Below are 25,074 nucleotides of genomic sequence, written 5' to 3' on the forward strand. Positions count from 1 at the left end.
TATAAATATTATACGTTATTACATTATCGACAATCTCTTTCCTAGTAAAATTTATCCTTCTAGAGTAGGAATCACTTTACTATATATGACTGGAAAGTTCTAATACTTGAAATATACTTTATTCTGGCCACGTAACAACAACAACAACAACAACAACAACCCAGTAAAATTCTACTAATGGGGTCTGGGGACGATAATGTGTATGCAGACCTTACCCCTACCCAAAGGAGTAGAGAGGTTATTTCCGAAAGACCCTCGGCTCAAGAGAATAAAAAGACAAAATAAAACAATATTAGTTTCACCACATAAATTATAGGAAAAATAGGAACAATATAAAATCCAGAAAAAATAATATTCTTGCCACATAAAGGGGAGTAAAACAGATAATTGAACTAACAATATGCTCATGAGCCATCACTTCATTTAATTTCAAAGTAAATTAGTGACATTTTCCATCAGCTTATTACACTATCAAAGTAAATTAGTAACTTCAAAGCAATATCAAAATATTTGACAATTCTACTTATATACAGCTTGTTGATATGAGGCCAAGGGCCTAGTGATGATGCCACGAGATGACTTGATATTGTGTTTGGACCGCAAGGGGCCTCTCGAGGAGTCTGCACACCCTCAAATGAGCGCGGGTACCCATTGTGATGTGAGATATGGCCTGAGGGGCTGGTATTGTTATGAGATATTGCCCGAGGAGCGGATTTGTTGATACTGTGCCCGAGGGGCGAACCTTTGTGTGTTTATTTTTCCTTAATTGCTTGTCATTTACCTGCTTAAATTGTTGAAAAAGGGTTTTCGTGAAGTTTAATTCGAGTTAAATGTCTTTCACATATCTTTCACTGGTTTTACTGCTTTATTATAGTCTGCAAATGTGCCTTACGCGATTTCATGATTTCAGTCTTTATTTATGATTATTACTCACTGAGTTGGAGTACTCACTTTACTCCCTGCACCTCGTGTATAGATTCAGGCGTTGCTGATCCTGCTAGTGCGAGTTGAGAGCTCCCAGCAGATTTCGGAGTCCATGAGGTAGTTGTTTGGCGTCCGCAGTCCCGTGTTTCTCCCCCTTTATCATTCTATCTCTTATTAGACATTTTGTAATAGCTTATAGACTTTTCAGACTTGTATTAGGATTGGTAGATGTTCATGACTAGTGACACCCCAGTATCGGGCTGTGTTGAGTTGTTCTTCCGCATATTTGTACTGTTGACTGCTTAAACCTTTATTTTATCATGCTTTATACTTGAATCTTATTATTTAACTGTTTAAAGTTGGAAAGGGAAGTGTCGGCTGGCCTTATCTTCACGAAAGGCGCCATCACGATTGGGTCGGAGTTTAGGGTCGTGACATCTTTGCAACAACATCCAATTCAAACAAATAATGTTTTTTGAAAACCCAAATTCGAATTCAAAGCTTTTTAATAGTTGTCAATGGTGAATTCGTGGGTGGGTACAAAATACGTAGGGGAGGGGGAGGGGATGTGGAGAAAAAAAAACGTGGGAGAGTAGAAGATATGTTAGAATAATTTTAGGACACTAATTATTATCATTAATTCTCTTAAAATGTATATAAATGGTAATTGAGTATATAAAATATAATTATAGTAAAACTTGAATAGAAAGGGTAGTATAGTTTCATATAGTGTATAGGAATATAAAAGTCTCTTTGGGTTATACCTATTTTGACGTTTCAATGAATGTTTTACTCTACTAATCATTCCAAACAGATAAAACTAGTTGCGTAGTTATATGGGTCATCAATATTATGGGTCATCAATATTGACACCCAAACAAAAGGTATATAATGACTATGGTTTTGGTTTGATTTTAGGAGAATTTTGTTTTTGGGACTTTAAGTTGGCAGGTTGAAATATATAAATCAAGGTCCAATCCTAAGGATAGAGCAACGAAGGAACTTAATCAGACGAGAGATGAAATCCACCAAGCTTTAATGGAGATAGCAGATTTGAAAGCTCCAGGATGTGACGGGCTTAATGCTTTCTTTTTCAAGAAAGCATGGTGAGAAATTCAAAAATAGTCAGATTTACTAGTGGTCATTCAAAAATAGCTACAGTTTCAAAAGTAATCGAAATCTAGTCACTTTTCATGTAAAGATAAATCTGAACGAAAACATTGTTTAGAATCCGGAAAAATAATCCAGTATAATATACTGGAGATTGGAGCACCGGTTGTTTATACTGGAACTTTCCACGTATTGGAGTTCCAGAATTTGTATAAGATCATCTCTAAAATCTTAACAAAGAGACTATAGGTTGTTATGGAGGACGTAGTGGATAACTGTTAGTTTGCTTTTGTACCAGGCAGGGTCATTACCGATAACATAATACTTAGTCATGAATTGGTGAAGGGTTATGGAAGAAAAGGAATATTCCTAGGGGTTTTTGCTTTGTCTTGTAAATACTTTTTCCCCAGTAATAATAAATTTAATTACCAAAAAATGTTGGCAGGTTGATTAATTTGTGGATTATATTAACTTATTCTTGGGAAGTTCATATGTTCATCCTGGCTGCACTTCCTTGCTTCACAGAGTCGGATTCAAGAATTTAACTTCCTTGCTTCACATAGTCGGATTCAAGAATTGAAATTTATAGTCCTTACCGTGATTTCGAATTAACATACAATAATAAATGGGTTCACCATGTAAATATTTTACGTTATTACATTATCCGCGATCTCTTTCCCAGTAAAAATTATCCTTCCAGAGTAGGATCACTTTACTATATATGACTGCAAAGTTCTAATACTTGAAATATACTTTATTCTGGGCACATAAAGGGAAGTAAAACAGATAATTGAACTAACAATATGCTCATGAGCCATCACTTCATTTAACTTCAAAGTAAATTAGTGACATTTTCCATCAGAAAATAACATTTATTTTCAATCCTAACTAAAGGTGACAGTTCTCTTTACAACAGCCTAGAAATTCCGATACAAATTTTCACTCATCAACTCTTCTTTTCTTGTTTGCCTTGGCAATGGTTAAGGTTATAGTCCGAAAAGTTAAGCCAAACCGACGAGTTTCTCACTGACTTCCCATACTTTACGCGCTTTCTCTACATCACTAGCTTCTTCAGACAACTGGTTCTCAAATGAAGCTGAATCTTTGTTCCAGCTCCAGTACACACCTGATTTAGTCAGGCTTGGATCACTTACAACCTGCATAAGATAAATAAAACAACAGCTTAAGTTAACTAATTAGAAACCGATAGTGAGATGTTCGTCAATCAACTACGTCTCAGTCCCAAACTAGTCAGCCTAATCTACAGTTGAAAAATCAGGAATTTCGCTAAGAATGTTCAAGTATGTATACAGTCAAACCTCTCCATAACAACATCGTTTGTTCTGATATTTTTTTGCTGCTATAGTGAACTGTTGTTATGGAGGACATATATTATAACATAACACAACAATCGGTACCGAGAAAGCCTTGGTGTTTATAGTGAATGACTGTTATATGGGGGCGTTGTTATAGCGAGTCTGACTGTATATGTACAAAAAGCAATAATATTTGACCTATATACACAGTATAATTTTCAGGCGAAGGGTGGTTATTTGAGTCATCTAGATTAATTCCGTTCTATTCAAGCCCAAAATTGAATTAGAATAAATGCATCCGTCAATCAACTATCTCTCAATCCCAAGTCAATGGCGAAGTCAGCAATTTCGCTAAGGGTGTTCAAGATTAAACATATATGTGTGAAAGTGATATTTGATGAAAGGGAGCCTTGAAGCAACGGTAAAGTTGTTTCCATGTGACCTATGGGTCAGGGTTTCGAGCCGTGGAAGCAGCCACTAGTTCTTGCATTAGGGTAGGTCGTCTACATCACACCCCTTGAGGTACGGCCCTTCCCCGGATCCTCCATGAATGCGGAATGCCTTGTGCACCGGACTGTCTTGTCTTGTGTTAAAGTGATAGTTGACCGATAAAAATATTTTTCCGGCAAGGGTATTCAACTGATCAGCCTTCAGCAGGCTGTAGCTCAGTCCCTGCTTAGCTATATGAATCATCTATATTCATTCTGTTTTATTCAGGTCCAAAACAAAGAGTTAGATAAATGCATCTTATTTTGGACAAGGTTTGCTGTTATTGTTTTTATTAATACTAATAAGTATTGTTACCTGAGCAAGTCGTTTTCCAGCTTCTGTCTCAGAGACAAATCCCTTAGTAATATACTTCTGGAATGGAGGGAAAAGGAGCCTAAACAAGGGAATATGTTCTCTGAATAGCCCTGTTGTTGCAATGCAGCCAGGGTAAAGAGAGGCAAATGTAATGCCAGTTTCTTCGTGGTATCGACGATGGAATTCCTGCATTGTGAGCATGTTACAGACCTTGCTGTCTTTGTACGCTTTGGCGCCATCAAATTCCCCACCATCGATCATCGCTGAACTGTTAATACCATTTAAACCCCCGGCCATACCCCTCAAGTCACCGAGATTCGCCTTTGGAGGTACATTTCCAGCCAAAGTATTTGTGTTCCCTGTCATGTGTTTTTAGTCAAGAAAAGTTAGTCTCCCTCTACAAAGAGTATACAAGAGAACAATAACAACAACCACAACCCAGTGGATTCCCGTAAGTTGGGTTAGAGGGTAGGATGTACGCAACCTTACCCTTACCTGGGCAGAGAGGCTGTTTCCGATAGACGTTCAGCTAAAAAAGAGAATGGTTTTGAGAAAATAGATGAATATATAAGGTGGAACCAACTAAAAGAGATCGTATTTCACTAAAACAAGAAGGACAAAGTGGCTTTGACAAAGAAGGGCGTCTATCTAGATTAGTTTCTTAGTAAGAGATAAGGCAATAAGCAAGCAGGGGCGGATGTAGAGTGGCGTTACCAAGTTCATCTGAACCAAGTACTTTTGACACACAACATAAATTTTTGTTTAAAAGTTCATTAAATTTGCAGCAAATGATAGGTTTAAACCAACAAAATCAATGCTAAAAGTTCTAAAGGTTGAACGGATAGATTTTAAATTCTGGATCCGCCTCTGTAAGCAAGGGCATAGCAAATAGGTGAGAGCGCTATTGCGCTTATGGGAAACTATTGTAATACTCAATGTGTTAAGTGTTTCAGTTACCTGTAATTGAACCAACAATTATGAGTCTTTTTGAAGGGTAATCAGATTGCTTCAAGTCGTCAAGCAACAATCTTGAAAGAAGGAAATGTCCAAGATGATTAGTGCCAACACTAATCTCAAATCCTTCAGCTGTGAATGAAGGCTCTTTAGCAGTAGGTTGATAGACAGCTGCATTAGCAACCAACACATCAAGAGGGCGACCGGACCTCCTGAAGTTATCGACAAACTGGCGAACGCTGTCAAGCGACGCAAGGTCTAAATGCATGATGGTGTAATTCTCCTTAGGCATACCAACTGATTTTGCAGCTTTCTCAGCTTTTAAAAAGTCCCTACAAGCCATAATCACATGCCATTTTCCGGTCTCGGATAGTGCTTTTGCTGTGGCCAGGCCTAATCCTGAAGAGGCTCCAGTGACTATTACACATCCTTTTCTTAAAGTTTTCTTTCCTGCTGGAGAATTAGTGGTTACATCTGGAGATGCAACCATTGTTGCCCTTACTGCTCCATTGGACAATCTTCTTTGGCTCTGTAAGAAATCAAATATCAGTAAAATTCACTTATTTTCACACAAGGACACTAGGAGTGACTAACATGATTTTTAACATTGAATAATACTCCCTTCATTCCAATCTTTATGAATCTTTTTTTCAATGTTGAGACGCTACAAAATATTTCACGATTCTTTTTTTCTTTTAAATGACCAAGAATCACTGAGGATCAGTGACGCATGGTTCAAAACACAGCGGATAATGTGTCCGCCCCTCTACCTTTCTTCCCTTAAATACCAGGATTTTGATTGCAGTAGGATTCAAACCCGTAACATGCGTCTAATCACACATCACGCATTGCGCTCTTACCACTAGACCAAAGCCCTGAGGCAAAATATTTGACAATTCTACTTCTATACATCTTTCAAATGTTGTCCAAATTCAGTAAATTGCTCATATTTAGCCATTAGAAGGGGAGCGTTGGAGCAACTGTAAAGTTGTCTCCGTGTGACCTATAGGTCAAAGGTTCGGACCGTAGAAGCAGCCAGTAATGCTTGCATTAGGGTAGGCTGTCTACATCACACCCCTTGGGGTGCGGCACTTCCCTGGATCTTGCGTTAACGCAAGGTGCCTTGTACACCGGACTACTTTTTGCTCATATTTAGCCATTATTGTGATGTTTGCTCTATCAAACTAACTTTTCAATCACTACTTTAATACCTTGTTCCACCACCACTATTGTAATATACGTGTCAAAGTAACATCTTAAAATCCATGTCTATTACATATCATCACATAGAAATTAGAATGAAATTGAGCTGGAGAGTATCAATGTGCTACATTTGGTACCTTGACTTTGAATGAAGAGGAGCCAAAATCAGATTTAGAATAGTCAGAGAGCGAAACTCCAAAAAGACTAGAATTCTTCAAGTTTGCACTAGCTTTGCCCTGCAAAATTACAAAATGAGTAAAAGAAAGAATTAGTAATGTAGCTTCAGATTCCAATTGCAGACTAAAATACAAGCAAAGCAATGTATTATGTTGCTCGAACTCTCCAAAAATACTGTGGCGCGTCAAATCCTCCAAAAGTTCCAAATATGCACTACTTTTGGAGGATCCGACACCACAATATTTTTGAAGAATCCGAGCAACATATTTTCTTGACGGAAAATATTACCTCTTTGGAAATGGAGAAAGCAGAAGGAACCAAAGCAGCAGCCTGAAGAGCCATGAAAATGTTCAAGAAAATAAAAGGGGTTGGTCTAAAGTCAGCTAAAGATATTAAAAGAAGTGTTTGAACTACTGATATTGGCAAAGTTTTGGTCAGTTATATATACAGTGGAATTGAGGGCTGTAACAGTGATTTGAGACAAAATAATAATGTCATTTTGGATATGAAAGTAGGGGTTGGATAAGATAGTTTTTTATGGAAGTATCTGCCACATCAATTTATAGCCACCAATCAGAATTGAAGGTTTAGATTTTCTCTGATATTTTTGGAACTTTTTTCTCATTGGATGGATACAAGAAAAAGGATACTTATTTTATTTTGGCTCTCTGCCCAAAGCAATCTACTTCCATAGGTATGGGCTTCAGCATGGAAAATCTGAAGACAAAAGACAGCTAACTCTCCATGCATTTGGGATATTTAATACTTTTAGGAATATTCAATAAAATGCTTCTTAAAAATTAAAATTAATATGCTTTTCTTTTGTTTTAAATTTAGAAAGGTTTTTCTGGAAGACAATTTTACTTGAATAGATTGTTACAAAATACAAAAATATAAAATTATAACTAGAGGTATCACGTTCGAGTCCTGAGAATAGAAAAAATCTTGGTCGAGAGCTTTTTCCTTTTAAATGCCTTTATTCGACACGAATTCGAAAATAGTCCGTGCTCCATTATGAGTACCAAACACTTGGTGAAAACCCAAAAAAAAAAAAAAAAGTTTTGTTTGGTTGTAACTTCATTAAGAAAAGCAATTTGGTGGTTTTTTCTTGATTTTGAAAAATAGCATTGTCACAACTAAACAAATTCGATTTCAGAAAATAAAATTAAAATAAAAATATTTAGCTTATAATATTAAATTGAGACAAGCTTAAATGTAGCAGCTTGAACTTATTTGGGATTGATGCGTAGTAGTGGTGGCGGCGGCTACAAATGATCTAAACTTTCTTGAATACATGCTTTAAAAAGCTAGCAACTATCACACCTCGCAAAGCTTGAACTTATTTGGGATTGATGCGTAGTAGTGGTGGTGGCGGCTACAAATGATCTAAACTTTCTTGAATACATGCTTTAAAAAGCTAGCAACTATCACACCTCGCAAACCAATAACTACTGATCTTTAATACAATAACTACGCTTCAGTCTCAAACACGTCGGGATGGACAAGAGAAAGGCGAGGATGTCAAGTACAACAGAAACCATTCATTCTTATGCATACAAAGCCTGCTTGAATGAATTATAAAAGAATTGTGTTTCAATTAAATGGACAATGAAATTACAAGATTTTCAACTCTACAATTGCTGATTACAGAAAAAACTAGTAGTATATTTTTCTAACAAAGCTGTACCTTCTTTTTTTTTCCTTTTCATTATACTATCCTCAGATCATGATAGATCTTTCCTCTTTCTTTTTGCCCTACTTTTCCCCCTAAACAATGCCTAGTCAGGCAGGGTCCTTATCTGAGTCTTTGATACAAAAGAAAGAAAAATTGCTTATATTACATATCTCACCAATATCTGTACAAATTTTGACAATTTGGCTGTAGCTGTGTATTGTGGCATCTCGACCAACACAACCGAGACGTTCTCGCTTTGTGCATGGGTCATGCTAATCTTCTCTGTATTATTCCAATCATCACGAAGACTTCCATTTTGGCTCTAAAACCGGATTGGTAAGCCAAAATTTTGGAAAGTCCTGATCTCCCCTCGGTGGCTTGCAGTTACAATGACCAAACCCCAGCAAGATTTTGTTTGATTTAAACCACTGGAAAAGTCAATACTAGAATCTGTACTTACTCGAGGACTACGATATTTAGTAGCTAGAAGAAGTTTTTCCTCGGGCCATGTTGCTGAGATTCTATCAAAAAAGTAGTTGTTCGTGGCACTAGATATGGTTCCATGAAGAGGACTGTTACTACAGCCAGAAGTCAATGGCGAGCACTCGTTACCATTCTCTTCAACGGGTGAAGGTGGATGGTTAGCAGTGGAAACCTCGTCAAGACCAACATGATCACTTTGTTCCCCCGAAGATGTACTTTGAAATCTCCAAGTGTCTGTCATGCCAGGCCAAGGAATGGCTACTGAAACATCTTGAGAATGAAAATGCTCATAAGACTGTGTAATAGTAACACCTTTATTCCTGCTTGGTCGAGAGTCGTTTTCGTGTTTCCAGATATAGACATGTGAATCCTCGCTGGCACAGACCACATATCTAGCATCAGCTGTCATAGAGGCTGAGATATGCCTACTTGTATTGCGAAAACCTGTCATAGTTCGTGCTAACTCAATGACGAGGAAGAGTACACGAAACTTAAAATGAAAATTGTGCATAATAGAAAAACAAGCATACACAATTCCTAAATAGCTAAAAGTTCACGCAGTGGAAAAGATTGTTTAGCAGCACAAAGAAAGGAGAAATAGCAAAAGGTTCAGACTCCTCAAAAAAGATCAACTCACACAGTATAAACAACTAATATCTTATTCATAAGATATCTCGTATAATAGCAAAGCATTCTCGTACTTTATATAACCATACATATATGACATAAACCCACAAAATCAAACCAAATTCCCATCAATCTATACTTCTCGGTCATAGGTATAGTCAAAGCACCGAAGGTAAGTTGACCAAAATTCGGTGTGGATCCCACACCCATGTCGTGTTGACAGGGGTGCGGCAAGGATTTTGAAGAGTCCGCGCAACATAGACTAGTGGTCAAGTCAACCAAAGTTGAAACCTTAATCAGTTCTAACATAGCAGTATCAATGCAAGCTACAAGCTTTACAAGGTAATACGGCAGTTAATGTACCTTTGAACTTGTGAACAAGATCAGCACCATCAACAACCCGAACTCTTGAGTCTGCAGATGTTATAAGCACTTGCGATGTACTTCCTGGCACAAACTGTTCATCAAGAAATACCAGTCACTAATTAATTCACAAGTTGAAGACCCAAACTTACTTGGACTGCTTCATCCATTAAAAATATTGACCGACTTCCTATTTTGGATTGTCCCAAAAGTGTATTCGCTTTCATAAAACGAAAACTTTTTCCTATACTTTTCAATATTTTAGTATGCAATATGTATGTGAGACACACTTCTATACTGAAGAAAAGTTCAACTCTTTCAAAATTTAATTTTATCTCAAATACATTGACCAAATTCAGTTTAATATAATATAAATGTATTTAGCTCCTAATCTACAACACTAGAATGTGCAAACACCTCTTTGTCCGTGTACCCGACTACCTATTTTTTTACCCAGTATTTATTATTTTTTTTAAAAGGTAACATATCATTATTTAATATTTATTTTATTTAGCTTGAAAGAACCTTGATAAATTATTTTCTTGACCTTTTAGAATACAAAACTACAGTAAAAATTTAAAAGTCAGATAAAGATATGCACAGATATAGCATATGCAAAGTAACTTGTTAATACAACAAAAGTTCGTACAGATGAACTTGCAAAGATAAGCTCCAGCATCAGCAATCAACTAAAATTACTGTACCTGGAAACCAGTAATTTTCCTCTGATGAGTCTTCTTTTTCTTATTCTGCAGATTGATTTTCGCTTTTTGCTGTAGTTTATTATCTGAAAGCAGAGAAGTATAAAGTATTAACACGTGGAGTACATAACTTTCCTCTAGAGAAGAAGATGGGAATAAAGAGGGGACAGCAAAGGCACAATAAGTGAAACCTGATGTGTTATACAAATGACAGCTCCCCTTGTATGACCCAACAAATGCACCCTTGAAAAAAAAGTTACAAAAACACATTTGAAACTTAAACTGTAAAATATGCATATCCAGGACATTTGGTTTTCGCCTTATAATAGGATTGGCATAACATCAGAGCAAGATCTATGTTCAGCAGACTCTAACCTGACCATCTGGTGTGTAGCACGCAGCAGTGACCATCTCATGCAGATCGTTCCAATCAACAACTTGCCGCTCCGGAATGCTCCATATGCGAACCTTAGAATCTAGGGACCCACTGATGAAGTATCTATCATCAACAGGGTTAAACTGGATGCAGGTTACTGAATCGAGGCAAGGAAATCAAGAAAACATTGCAATCAGCCAATTAGTGAAAAAGTTCCAATATATGCATTCATCTATTAACATACTAATTTCTAGGCTATACACTACAATGTCTTCCTTTCTACAGAATCTTTAGACTGAAACTAAGAACATTGAACTCCAAAACTGGCCTGGGGAGTACACCGATGAAAAAATAAGAGTTCAGGTACACATACCATAGTCACTGTGTGAGAAGATCTTCAAACAAGATTTGCTAGAAAGTTCCCAAAGCCGCACTGTTTTGTCCATCGATGATGAGAGCAATTGCTGGTAAAGGGAAGTGGGAGGAAAACCATTAACGAGATGCACCCAGGAAAAATTACCAAAAAATAGAGCTCATTTAATCAATGTAGGAACTTATTGGGCATCTGGATACAAATTTTTTAAGAGAACTATTACAAGAAATTCTTAGGGGTTACCACTCATCAGTATTTTTTTAAATGTACTGAAAATGTTAATAAAGAATATCAAACAGCGATTACAAGGGATGAGTAGTACAACTCCAACAATATGTCTCTTAGTACACTATCTACATGTGAAAGAACTAAGGAAATTAACAATCTACTTCCTGTACATTTTCATTTGTATGCCAAAAGGCTAAGAGAGCTAAACATCTATGCTTTAAGGTACAAATACTTTCCCTTTTGCCTTCAGAATATCTCTAATTTCTTTCCTTCCACACAGTCCACCATATAGCCGCTGGTATAGTGCTCCACAATTTTTTGTCGCTTTTTTGTAGTCCTTTTCTATTCCAACAATGTCGGACGTATGCACCATCTGACTTCAAGCAAATTTAAAAAACATGTACCATATATGGATTGTGATTCTGCAGTGGATGAATTAAGTGTTTTGCATCTTCATAATCTTCTTCACACATTACACGTCAGTTGTGAATGGTCATACCTCTTATTTGAAGACCGTGTTGAGTCAAGCAAGCCTCTCTGGCAACTACCATGAAAAACACTCTACCTTGTAAGGTACTTTATTTCTCCATATCAATTTCCATGGCCATATTAGTTCTTGTTTTCTACTTTGAGACAATACTTTATACCCAGACTTTACTAAGAAAAGGCCATCCTTATGTTCCTTCCGTAATAAGAGCACAAATATCAACAAATCAATCAACTAATCCTAACACCTTAATGCAAAATATGAAAATAAGTTGGTATCAACTTCACAAATCTTCTGTATCCATTATGTCAATTATTATCCCATACTAAATTAAGTAGGATAAAAATTAGAATACCAGCTAAAACAATTAGATATATAAGATAAAAGTTAAGAAGGGCAGCTAACCTCCGACTTGGACCACGAGAGGTCAAGCACATCATCCAAATGACCCTCAAATGAACAGATAGGCTTTTCTGAAAGCCTAAAAACAGTCTCTGGCACCAAAACATGGTCAAAGCCTATTGATTTTCGACCTATAGATGACCTTCCTCTTCTTTTCTTCTCAAAATGACCATCAAAATTTGGCGACATAGTAGTTGGCTCTGGAGATCCAGTAGCCGAAAACAATAGATTCAAATTCCCGTCTTCTCGTTTATCCAACAATAGATCACCTTTCCTCTCTGATGATGTAACCTTCCTAACATGTATGACGCGGTCCTCACCAGCACTAGCAAGATATTTTCCATCCAAACTAAATTGAATAGTCCAAATAGAACCATTGTGTGCTTGTATCTCTTGGCTCTTATAAAGAGCAGTAAGTTCTTTGCTGGATTTCCCATATTGTCGAACGCTAACTCTTTCAGATCCATTAAGGGAACCATCCTGACTATCATCTGTGGCTGAGCTTGACCTTTGGCCACCTTTCTCAGAAGAAGTGTCCCTCTCGTCACTACTTCGCCGCTCCTTATGACCTGTTACCGAGCTAGCCACATTTCTAATGCTCTTTAGCCAGCTTCCCCTTTTCTTAGTCTTAAGCCCACCTCCAGCAATCCCATTCATATTATCCAAATTATTATTATTATTATTATCATTGTTCCCGTCTTCCACATTTTGTCGTCTCATCAATTCCTGAACAATTGGTGAAGTTCCAACACACATATCAAATTCTTCCATAGTCAACTGCTTACCTGTACTGACTTCCTTAAGTTTGTTCCACATCCCGTCCTCTCTCACTTCATTGACCACAAACTTCTTCCCATTATCCAGATCCTTTATAGTGCACACCGTCTCCTCAATTTCAACGTCTCCATTCGATTCCAAATCGTCCTCCTCCTCTACCTCACCATTTCCCAACAAATTACAGCTGTCATTGTCCCTCGAATCAGCTCTAATCGCCACCGCTGCAGATCCATTGCCATTATGTAATTGATCCACATTTCCATTATTATGTACAACTATACTGTCACTGCCATTAACACATAGAATGTCACTACTTTTATGAACTGAAGAACACGAAGGAAAATTAGAGGAATTGGAATCGCCATCTAATTTTGATCGAACGATCCCAGAAACACTACATTTGCTACTAATACTACTACTACTACTAGTTTGACACTTCAAATGAAGCGATGAAACCGATCTGTAACTAAGACCCATTTGACGAAAAAGACGAAAACGGCGTTCTTCAATAGAGGAAGGTTCAGAGATCCACACATCATAGTTGTTTAAAATGCCCATTGGGAATTTAGGAACTGATTTCAGTGGGTCCGAAATAGCATAATTTGGGGACCCCAAATTGGAAATAGGATATTTATCCTCGTCTTCGTCTTCCGAAGGCGAAGAAGAGGAACAAGAAGTGTGGGTAGAAGAGAGTAAACGATCAAGAGAGTCGTGAAAGTAGTCGTTCTCTTCGTATTCTTCAACTTCTATGGTTTTGCTCATTCTTCTCCTCCTACGTTTGGAGCCGGCATTCCCATGAAAATGCCTCGCAATCAACTCCAAGACTGAGATCCAGCTATAAACTTAGCTCACAGTAATGTGTACAAAGTATCTCTGCGTGTATAAATATGAGTATTGTGGGAAAACGGGGAGATTGTGGGGTTAGCTTTGGGAACTCAGATCCGATGATGGGTTTAGAGAGAGAGAGAGTGTGTGTCTGTGTGAGAGAGAAAGGTACTGAAGCCCTATGCAGGGGGAAGTGAAGAAGAAAGAGAAATGACTCGATAAGACCAAAGGAAAAAAGACAGAAAGAAATGAAGAAAAACAATAAGTGCTCCATTTAAATGGGGGCAAGTTGCAAATATTTTAATTTTAATTTTGTATTCGATACTCGACTTAAAGCCCGATTATATCTCAATTCGCATTGTGTAAGGCCTATCGGGGAAATACTTCCTATCAAGTATTTTTCATGCTCAGGACTCAAACCCAAAATCTTCTGGTTAAGAGAGAACCATTACATCCACTGCTTCACTTCCTTTTGTGGTTATAAATTTTAAGTCAATAATTGCTAGTACTACATATGTGTTTGGTCAAAAATATTCTTTATATAATATTTGTTTTTTTAAAAAAAAATTATTTGCTAAAAATATTTTTAATTAATGTATTCTAGTATTTGGAGAATGAATCATATATTTTGAACAAAATATTTTTTTAAAAAAATGATAATATTGTTGGTGAATCTTATAGTATTTAGATGGATAATAATGAAGTTGAAAGGATGGCATGTAGTAAAAACATAATTGCACTTGATGTTTGAATCAAATCAAACTAATTTATCATAATTAAATTATAAATCAAAATGAGAATATGAATTAATTAATTACGGTATAAATATTAATAGGGTTCGATCGAATTACAAATTCAATAGTTTTGATTCGAATTTTATATTTGTGCTCAGAAATCTATTGAATATGTATAACTGCTAAATTTCAAACGCAGCAACTCAAACGACCAATGGAATTACAAAAGTATTCCGAACCATAGAATTCAAATCGTGGATCCGCATTTAATTAAACTAATGTGTGGGATGAACAAGAAAATATACCAAAGATAATAAGTTTGTAATGGATGTTGGTGCATGGGTGTGAGGAATAAATAGAATTTAATAATGAAAATTAGTTCTTGAACAGCCAATGGCCTACTAATTGCTTTTAAGGGTGCGGGCATGGAGGAGTAATTGGTAATTGGTAAATTATCTAATGAAAAATCATACATTTAAAACAAGACACTCCACAAATTTTACAATATTCTTCCAAAGCTTAAATATTCTTATAATATAACATACAAAATCATGTATATATAATAATGAACTTTAAAAGTGAAACTTCAACATATTGTGTTGGAGCTCGAATTATATTTAGCTTGTCGATCATTTCAGTTTGTGTTTTTACTGCGGTATCTCGTTGTCGATATACAAACTGCGGTATCTCGTTGTCGATAATAAAACTATGTCATTTATACAAGGAATATTCTTTGTAATTTCCGTGAAACGAGCTCCTATATTTATTGAACTGTCAAATAGATTCACAAAAATTGAAAAATTATGTTCATTTTTTTCAAGAGATATCAAACAAAATATCAAGCAATTTAAGTAAAGAGAAAAGAAGCAAAATGTCAAGAGCCATAGAAACACACCACGTGGCTTGATTCCAAACAGCCTGTTTGAGCTTCCATGGGATGTACCTTTCTGATTTAATTGGTTGAAATAAATTCAAGAATCTAATGTGATTCCTAACCCAACATATTAGACTCTTCAGTTATATATATATATATATATATATATATATATATATATATATATATATATATATACACACACTTACACACGCCCGTTAAATTCAGAGGTAGATCCAAAATTTAAATTTTATGGGTTCATTTTTTAAGGTTTTTAGCATTGAACCGATTATATTTTTTTAGTTATGAGTTCATATCTACTATTTTTATAATTTTAATGAAGTTTTTATATAAATTTTTACTCTATGTTGAAACTTATGGGTTCAATTGAATCCTCCATAAATACACTACATACGCCTCTGGCTAAATCAGCAAAACCTGCATTTTGTAGCATCGGTAAATCAGCGGCAAAGATAAAATTTTCACTAAAGGAAATCAAAAATAAATAAATACACAAAGAACCTAAAAGAATTTATATTTATACTAAAAAAAATGTGAGCTAATATACACGTTCTACCCATACATTAAACCATGCATGCATGTGCTTTGTACAATAACCAAATAATTTGATTCAACTTGTAATTTAAAAGAAAAATACAGAAGAAGGGAAAGGAATAAGCAATTAATGAGAACATGATACAGAGAAGGCTCCAAACGAATTTGTAGAGCCAATGCCTTTTTTTTTTCCCCTTCGCTGTCCGGTATCTGCATTGGAGCCCGACTATATCCGGATTCGCATCGTGTAGGACCTCATTCGAGGGAAGCGCTCCCTATCAAGGATTTATAAACTGAGAGAATGATTTCAAGAACATCTTTACAAGATTAATAATAATTGATAAAAATATCGGATTTCAGAATATAGAGTCCAAGTGGTACAATAGTAGCATAACCAAAAAACTCACTAAGGGTGTTCAACGTATAATATATATGTATAACATGTAATATATAAATTTTTTTCGAATATATAATATATATGTATAACATGTAATTTAATTTAAATTTGTGGTACAACATGTACAGTTTTTAGATGCAATCTTGCTTTTCGAGCCCAAAATATATACTGCAATGTAATACAAGAATATATGAAAAATAGATGATAATTATGAAATGTATGGTCAAAGTGATAATATTAGAGCACTTGTGAGATAAACTTATAATAAATCTTGTTGGTTTAGTTGGAATTAATGTGGTCGTTTTTGAATTTGTTGAAAATATTTATTTTATTAAAAAACTGTTACCGCTAATTTTCTGTTGAAATATTAACCAAACAACTTTTTAGGAAAAGATTCAAGGGCAAGTTACACACATTTAGCCAGTCGACCAAAAATAATTACTCTCTTTTTAAATATACAAAAAAATATGCGTAACATATATACATATATATATATATATATATATATATACTTTTCCCAAGATTCAACAATTTCTCTGGGCCCACTTACTCGTCAAAATAGCACAGTATAGTCAGTTTTCGGACTGGTCATTCAAAAATAGCCACCGTTTACGAAGTTAATGAAAAATAGCCACTATTTTGCTGCAACAGAGACCGGTCCCGCATAATATACGGGAGTTCGGTGCATCTGTGTACGAACTCCAGCATATTATGTTGGACCGGTATACTTTGCTGACTCTTGTATAATATACGGGAGACTGGAGCACCGGTGCTCCAAACTCCAGTATATTATACTGGACATTTATACTTGTTGGAACTCGCGTATATTATGCTGGAGTTCTAGTGTAATTATGCTGGAACTCCAACATATATGTTGGAGTTCCAGCATAGTTATCCTGGAACTCCCGTATAATATGCTGGAGTTCAAGCATACTTATGCTGGAACTCCAGTATAATATACGGGTGTATTTTTCGGGTTTTGAACAGTGTTTTCGCTTAGATTTATCTTTACATGAATAGTGTCTAAATTTCGATTACTTTTGAAACTGTGGCTATTTTTGAATGACCAGTTGTAAATCTGACTATTTTTAAATTTCTCCCTCTACGCCCGGCCCATTCAGTTGTTACTAGTTGCAAGCAGATCGTCTTAGATTTAAATACAAGAGACGGCCCAACCCAATATTTAGTAGCACAATCCCATGGGCTCAACAGAAGGCTTATTTACAAAAATGGCCTTTTTAGGACGCTATTTAGATTTTAGCCTTATTTTGAAGAAGAAGTACAAATGTAGTCCTTGAGAAATTAATTCTTTCAGATAATATTAGACTCTGGGTCTAAGGTTTGCTAGTATAATTTTCAGTTTGCTCACAAAATATTAAATTGTGGTCTAATATTTGCAGACTTATAAAATTTTAGATTGTGATCTAACAATTCCTCATAAAATTTTCATTCTATTCAAAAAGGGTCTTTAGGTCATGGTCTAAAAGTTTCATTAATTATCAGAGAAATAAGAAAGCACTTAAATAACTAATACCAAAAAAAAGGACAACCGATGAAAATTTCACACACCAAGTATGTGCCAGATTTCACCAAGTATGAAAATAAAATATATTCACACATATTCTCTGATTATATCTTCTAAATCGCCCATAAGCAATTCATCCTTCCCTTCAAAAGGAGATTTTAATTATTCAAAATTTAACTATAAATTTGCACGTAAAGTTAAAATGTTGTAAATTTTTTCAATTGATGAAGATGTTTAATTTTTTTTCGTGGTATTTGTCGGTTTGTGTCCACCTCAAATATTTTTCACTAATATACTTCCCATCAGTATAACTATCGTATAGCTTTGCCGTAAAGAATTAAGCTGATGGAAAGAACCAACTAAACTTTTTTTTGTCTATGTTGTGGGTAGACATCGAAATTTTAACGGATCAAGCAAAATCTTAAATTCAGCTATGTCTTGATCAAAATATTCTCCCTCTTGTTTTCCTTTATGTACCACGTAGGTTTCTAAATGTTTAATTATCGTACAATATTGAAATGAATAGATGAACCAAATCATCTACTAATTCTCATTTTGATGATGAAATATTGGAAATTAACACAATAAAGACACGATATTCCATTCTCAACAAATTCAGGCTTTTTGTCTAACTAATGTACCTATCAATTCACATATCTTTACTTTGATCTTTTTTCATTTTTGACATTTCTTCTTTAGGTATAACAATTCGATTCATAGTCTTTGCTATGCCATTTTAAAGACCTACAACAGACCCGATTCTTATCCATTTTGTCTAAATTAACTTTAACTTTCTAGTTATTCTTTATGATCTACCCCACCGTAAAAGCAGGATTTCTATTCTATGCAGTTTTACCCTACATTTTGCAAGAGGCTGTTTTTACGGCTCGAACCCATCATCTCCTGGTCACATGACAACAACTTTACCAGTTACGCCAAGGCTTCCCTTCTAGATGTAAAATCTCTCGGTAAACATTAATTGGTAAATTGAAAAAAATGATTGAATTAAAAACTCCTTTCACATGTTAAAACTTATTCATGATACAAAACAATTTATACATTGTCACTTATCAGTATATATAGTTCAAGTCCTTTCAAAATTATTACTATCATATCTCAGGTTCAAATTTCAGCGGAGACAAAAAATATTAGGTGATTTATTTTATTTGTCCAAACCTTGGTGGACACAGTCTTTTGTGACTGATACTGGTGGGAGATAACATGTATTCCGTGAAATTATTCAAAATGCACGCAAGCTGACGTAGACACCACGATTTAAAAAAATTATTACTAATATCATTTTCACAAACAGAATAAATGCCAAGGTGAAATGTATCTGTAAAGTGTATCTACCCATTCTTTTTTCTCCAAATATAAGTGAATGGATATAAATCGAAGATAGAGTTTTTGATTTTTGTCTAAATTTGGTTAAGCAGTGAGATCAATATGAAATTAAGGTGCCGAGTTATCAATTCATACATAATGAAATGAGTCTTTGTCCACTACTTGCTAGAATATGTGCACAAAAGGAAAATAGAGTTTTTAATAAAGTCACATTCAAGATTTCAAATCCGTGTTACTTACTACTTTTTTGTGGTATTAATTGCATAAAATCTTGGTATATATAATTAAGTTATTTTTAAAAATCTTTCAACTATAAATATACATATTGCATATGCATTACATACATACATACATACATACATACATACATACATACATATATATATATATATATATATATATATATATATATATATATATATATATATATATATATAATGCACATGTATAGGAAACGTGCCAAACGGCCTAGTGACCAATACTTATTGTTTCGTCATAACATTTGGGGTTCATTTTTGGCGTTTCGGGTGTCATGCAACATGAATTTATAATTATATCCACTTTTTCGACTGTATTAGTACATGCTGGCTTTGTAAAAAAATATTTTAACGGACTCCTATTGACCTGGAATTTCGTAGGTCCATAGAAAATAGCCTAGTGACCAATACTCATTCTTCACAATGACTTTGGGGATCATTTTGTGGCATTTCGTGGTCATGCAACAGAAATTTATGATAATATACACTTTTTTGTATGTATTAGTACATACTGATTTTATAGAATTTTTTAATGGACTTCGATTGGCCTAAAATTTCGTATGTCCATAGGAAATCACCTAGTTACCAATACATATCACTTCGTCATGACTTTCAAGTTTATTTTTTGATGTTTCAGAGTCATGCAACACGAATTTATGATTATGTTCATTTTTTCGTGTGTATTAACATGTTGATTTTGTAGAATTTGTTTGAAGGACTCCGATTGGCTTGAAATTTTGTAGATCCATATGAAACAACCTAGTGAGCAATACTCATTTCTTTGCCATAAACTTAGTGTTCAGTTTATGGTGTTTCGGAGTCATAAAACACGCATGCATTATACGTATACCATATATATACATAAGGTTGTTTCTGATGTGCCCACAAAATTTTAGGCGATTCGGAGCCCGTGGCCCGAATTCATGAAGATGGCATGAACATTAATATACGAAAAATTGAAAATCGTCCTGAATTTCTGTTTTATGGCCCTAAAATGCCAAAACACGAGGAGCGGTCTTGGTAAAGTTATAACTATTGTTCATAAGGTCGTTTCTGATGGGTCCATAAAATTGCATAAAATTTTAAGCAAGCACACGAAAAATTGAAATTCGTTCTAAATTCTTATGCCATGGTCCTAAAATGACAAAAATAAGAAACAATCATGGAGAAGCAATGACTATTGTTCATTAGCTCATTTCTGATGGAACCATTAAATTTTAGGCGATTCGAAGCCTAATACTCGAATTCATGAAGATGGTGTGGATATTAGCACATGAAAAATTGGAAATCATCCTAAATTCCTATTTTATGACCCTAAAATGCCAAAAATTAGGAAAGGTTATGGAGAAGCAATGACTATTGTTCATTAGTTCATTTTTATGGCCCAACAAAATTTTGGGTGATTTGGAGCCCGTCGTCCGAATTCATAAAAATGGCGTGGACTAATGCACACGAAAAATAAAAAATTATCTTGGATTCCTATTTTATAGTCCTAAAATGCAAAAAACGAGGAACGGTCATGGCGAAGCAATGACTATTGTTCATTAGGCAGCTTCTGATAGGCCCACAAAATTTTAGGTGATTCAGAGCCCGTCATCCAATTCATTAAGATGACGTGGACATTATCACAAAAAATTAGAAATTATCTTGAAATCTCCATTCTATGGCCCTAAAATGTCAAAAACGAGGAACGGTCATGGCGAAGCAATGGTTATTGTTTATTGGGTCATTTTTTATGGGCTCACAATATTTTAAGCGATTCGAAGCCTGTCACCTGAATTCATGAAAATGACATAGACATTAGCACACAAAAAATCAAAAATCGTCCCGAATTCCTATATTATGGCCCTAAAACGCTAAAAATGAAAAACAGTCGTGGCGAAGAAATGAATTTTGTTCATTAGGTCATTTCTGATGGGCCCAAAAAAATTTAAGCGATTCAGAGCCCGACGCCTTCATTAATAAAGATGGCATGGACATTATCACTTGAGTTTATGAAAATGGCATAAACATTAGCACACGACAAATAAAAAATCGTCCCGAATTCCTATTTTATGGCCCTAAAATGATAAAAAATGGATAACAATCATGACAAAGAAATGAATGTTGTTCATTAGGTCATTTTTGGTGGGCCCAAAAAATTATAGGCGATTCAGAGCCTGTCGCCCCAATTAATGAAGATGGTATGGACATTAGCACATGAAAAATTAGAAATTGTCCTGAATTCCTAGTTTATGGCCTTAAAATGCCAAAAATGAGGATCATTCATGGAGAAGCAATGACTATTATTTCTTAGGTCGTTTTGATGGGCCCATAAAATTTTAGGCGATTTGGAGCTCGTCTCCTGAATTAATGAAGATGGCGATGAAAAATTAAAAATCGTTCTAAATTACTATTTTATGGACCCAAAACGCCAAAAAATAAGGAACTGTCATGGCGAAGTAATGACTAAGTTTTATTAAGTCATTTTAACGGACCCACAAAATTTTAGGCGATTCGGAGTCCATCGTCCGAATTCATAAAGATGGCGTGAGCATTAGCACACGGAAAATTGAAAATTGTGCTAAATTCCTGTTTTATTGCCCTAAAACTCCAAAAAATAAAGAACGATCACGCAAAGCAATGGCTATTGTTCAATAGGCCATTTTTGTTGGACCCATAAAGTTTTAGGCGATTCGGTGCCTGTCGCCCGAATTCGTGAAGATGACTTGGACATTAGCACGCGAAAAAATAAAAATCGTCCAGAAATACCTGATTTATGGTCCTAAAACGTTAAAAAATGAGGAACGAATATGGAAAATAATGATTATTGTTTATTAGTTCATGTTTGATAGGCCCAAGAATTTTTGGCGATTCATAGTCCGTTGCCCAAATTAGTGACAATGGCGTGGACATTAGCACACAAAATATTTGGAAATAATCTTGAATTCCTATTTTATGATCCTAAAACGCCAAAAAACGAGGAACACTCATGGCGAACCAATGACTATTGTTTATTAGATCATTTTTGATGGGTATACCAAATTTTAGGTGATTCGAAGCCCATCGCCCGAATTAATGAAGATGTCGTGGACATTAGTACAGGAAAAACTGAAATTGTCCTGAATTCATGTTTATGGCCCTAAAAATGCCAAAACATGAGGAATGGTCATGGCGAAGCTATAACCATTGATCATAAGGTCGTTTGTGATGACCCACAAAATCTTAGGAGATTCAAAGCCTGTTGCCCGATTCATGAAGATGGCGTGGATATTAGCACACGAAAAATTGAAAATCATCCTGAATTCATGTTTTATAGCCCTAAAATGACATAAAAAGGAACGGTCATGTCAAAGCAATGACTAAGTTTTATTAGTTCATTTCTAGTGGGCCCATAAAAGTTTAAGCGATTCAAAACCTATCACCCGAATTCATGAAGATGACGTGGACATTAGCACACAAAAAATTAGAAATCATCTTGAATTCAAATTCTATGGCCTTAAAACGCCAAAAAATGAGGATCTGTCATGGAAAAGCAATGACTAAGTTTCATTAGGTTGTTTTTAATGGACCCATAAAAATTTAGGAGATTCGGAGTCCATCGTCCGAATTCATGCATATGACGTAGATATTCGCACACGAAAAACTAGAAATTGTCTCCAATTCCTTATGAATCTAAAATGTCAGAAATGAGGAACGCTTATTGGCAAGCAATGATTAATGTTTATTAGGACATTTTTTATGGGCCCACAAAATTTTAGACGGTTCGAAGCCCGTATCCCAAATTAATTAAGATGACATGGAAATATGAAATCGTCTTGGATTCCTGTTTTATGGGCCTAAAGTGCTAAAAAATGAGAAATGATCACGGCGAAGCAATGACTATTGTTCATTAGATCATTTCTGATGGGCCCATAAGATTATTGGACATTCGGATTCCATTACCTGAATTCATGAAGATGTTAGATGCATGGACATTATCACATGAAAAATTGGAAATCGTCCTGAATTCTTATTTTATGGTCCTAAAATATCAAAATATGAGGAATGGTCATGCCAAAGCTATAACTATTGTTCATAAGGTCATTTCTGACAGGACCATAAAATATTAGGCGATTCAAACCCCGTTTCCCTATTCATAAAGATGACATAGACATTAGCATTCGAAAAATTGAAATCGTTCTGAAATTCTTATTTTATGGTTCTAAAATACCAAAAAAAAGGAACGGTCATGGTAAAGCAATGATTATTCATTAGATCATTTTCTATGATCCCACAAAATTTTATGCGATTCGAAGCTCGACGCCCGAATTGATGAAGATGACGTGGGCACACGAAAAATTTGAAATCGTCCTAAATTCATGCTTTATGGCCTTAAAATACCATAAAGCAAGGAAAATTCATAGCGAAGCAATGGCTATTCTTCATTGGGTCATTTTTTATTGGCCCACAAAATTTTAGGCGATTTGGAGCCCGTCACCCGAATTCATAAAGATGGCGCGGACATTCGCACACGGAAAATTGAAAATCATCCTGAATTCCTATTTTGTGGTCCTAAAACACCAAAATACGAGGAGCAATTATGGTGAAATAATGACTAATATTGATTAGGTCATTTCTAATGGGCCCACAAAATTTTAGGCGAGTTAGAGCCTATCACCTGAATTAATGATGACATGGACATTAGAACGTGAAAAATTAAAAATCGACCTGAATTCCCATTTTATATTCTTAAAATGCCAAAAAAGAGGAATAGTCATGGAGTGACAAAGACTCATTGCTTCGCCATGACATTTAGATTCATTTTTGGCGTTTTTGGGTCATGCAATATGAATTTATAATTGTATTCGTTTTTCGTATATATTAGTACATGTTGATTTTGTATAATTTTTTTTATGGATTTCGATTGGTCTGGAATTTTATAGGTCCATAAGGAATGATGGAGTGACTAATAATCAGCGCGTTGCCATAAATTTTGAGTTTATTTGATAGCATTTCGGAGTCATGCAATACGAATTTGTAATTATATATACTTTTTGTATATATTAGTACATGTTGATTTTATAGAATTTTTTGGACGGGCTTCGGTTGGCCTGAAGTTTCGTAGGTTTATAGAAAACGGCCTAGTGACCAATACTCATTGCTTTTCCATAACTATAGGATGCGTTTCAGGGTCATACAATACGAATTTATGATTATATTCATTTTTTCGTGTGTATTAGTATATACTGATTTTATAGAATATTGATGGACTCCGATTGACCTGAAGTTTCGTACGTCCATAAGAAACGGCCTAGTTACAAATATTCATATTTTTGCCGTAACTTTCGGGTTCAATTTTTGGCGTTTAACAGCTTGTTTGGATGGTTGTTATGTATAATTTCATAATGTATCGTAATACTGTATTGTATCGTTTTGATATATACAATGTGTGGATAGATTGCATTGCTTGTAGTCATTTCATGATATTATGAATTAAACAATATGAATATAAACTTGCAATATTATTTAAATAAAAGTAAGGTACGAGGTAAAATTATTATATAAAAAAATGGGTAAAGGATAAAATAAGATTATTTAATAATAAAGAAGAGCAAGATATGA

At 35.1% G+C, this 25,074-nt stretch overlaps 2 protein-coding genes across 2 annotated transcripts; both read right to left on the reverse strand.

The window, feature by feature from the left end:
• Positions 1-2,824: 2,824 nt before the first annotated feature.
• Positions 2,825-6,960, reverse strand: LOC104224690 (protochlorophyllide reductase-like). Its single transcript, XM_009776373.2, has 5 exons — positions 6,777-6,960; positions 6,449-6,547; positions 5,112-5,637; positions 4,155-4,513; positions 2,825-3,191 (listed from the first exon to the last, which is right to left on the reverse strand). Exons 1-5 carry the CDS (start codon positions 6,828-6,830, stop codon positions 3,036-3,038), a joined length of 1,194 nt encoding a protein of 397 aa, XP_009774675.1. The 5' UTR covers positions 6,831-6,960; the 3' UTR covers positions 2,825-3,035.
• A 1,054-nt stretch (positions 6,961-8,014) lies between these two features.
• LOC104224691 (uncharacterized) lies at positions 8,015-14,034 on the reverse strand. The gene is made up of 7 exons (XM_009776374.2): positions 12,207-14,034; positions 11,087-11,177; positions 10,713-10,870; positions 10,529-10,580; positions 10,341-10,423; positions 9,637-9,730; positions 8,015-9,090 (listed from the first exon to the last, which is right to left on the reverse strand). Exons 1-7 carry the CDS (start codon positions 13,740-13,742, stop codon positions 8,486-8,488), a joined length of 2,619 nt encoding a protein of 872 aa, XP_009774676.1. The 5' UTR covers positions 13,743-14,034; the 3' UTR covers positions 8,015-8,485.
• Between the last annotated feature and the right edge of the window lie 11,040 nt (positions 14,035-25,074).

This window comes from Nicotiana sylvestris, chromosome 8, assembly GCF_000393655.2.
Source record: "Nicotiana sylvestris chromosome 8, ASM39365v2, whole genome shotgun sequence".
NCBI classification, from domain to species: domain Eukaryota; kingdom Viridiplantae; phylum Streptophyta; class Magnoliopsida; order Solanales; family Solanaceae; genus Nicotiana; species Nicotiana sylvestris.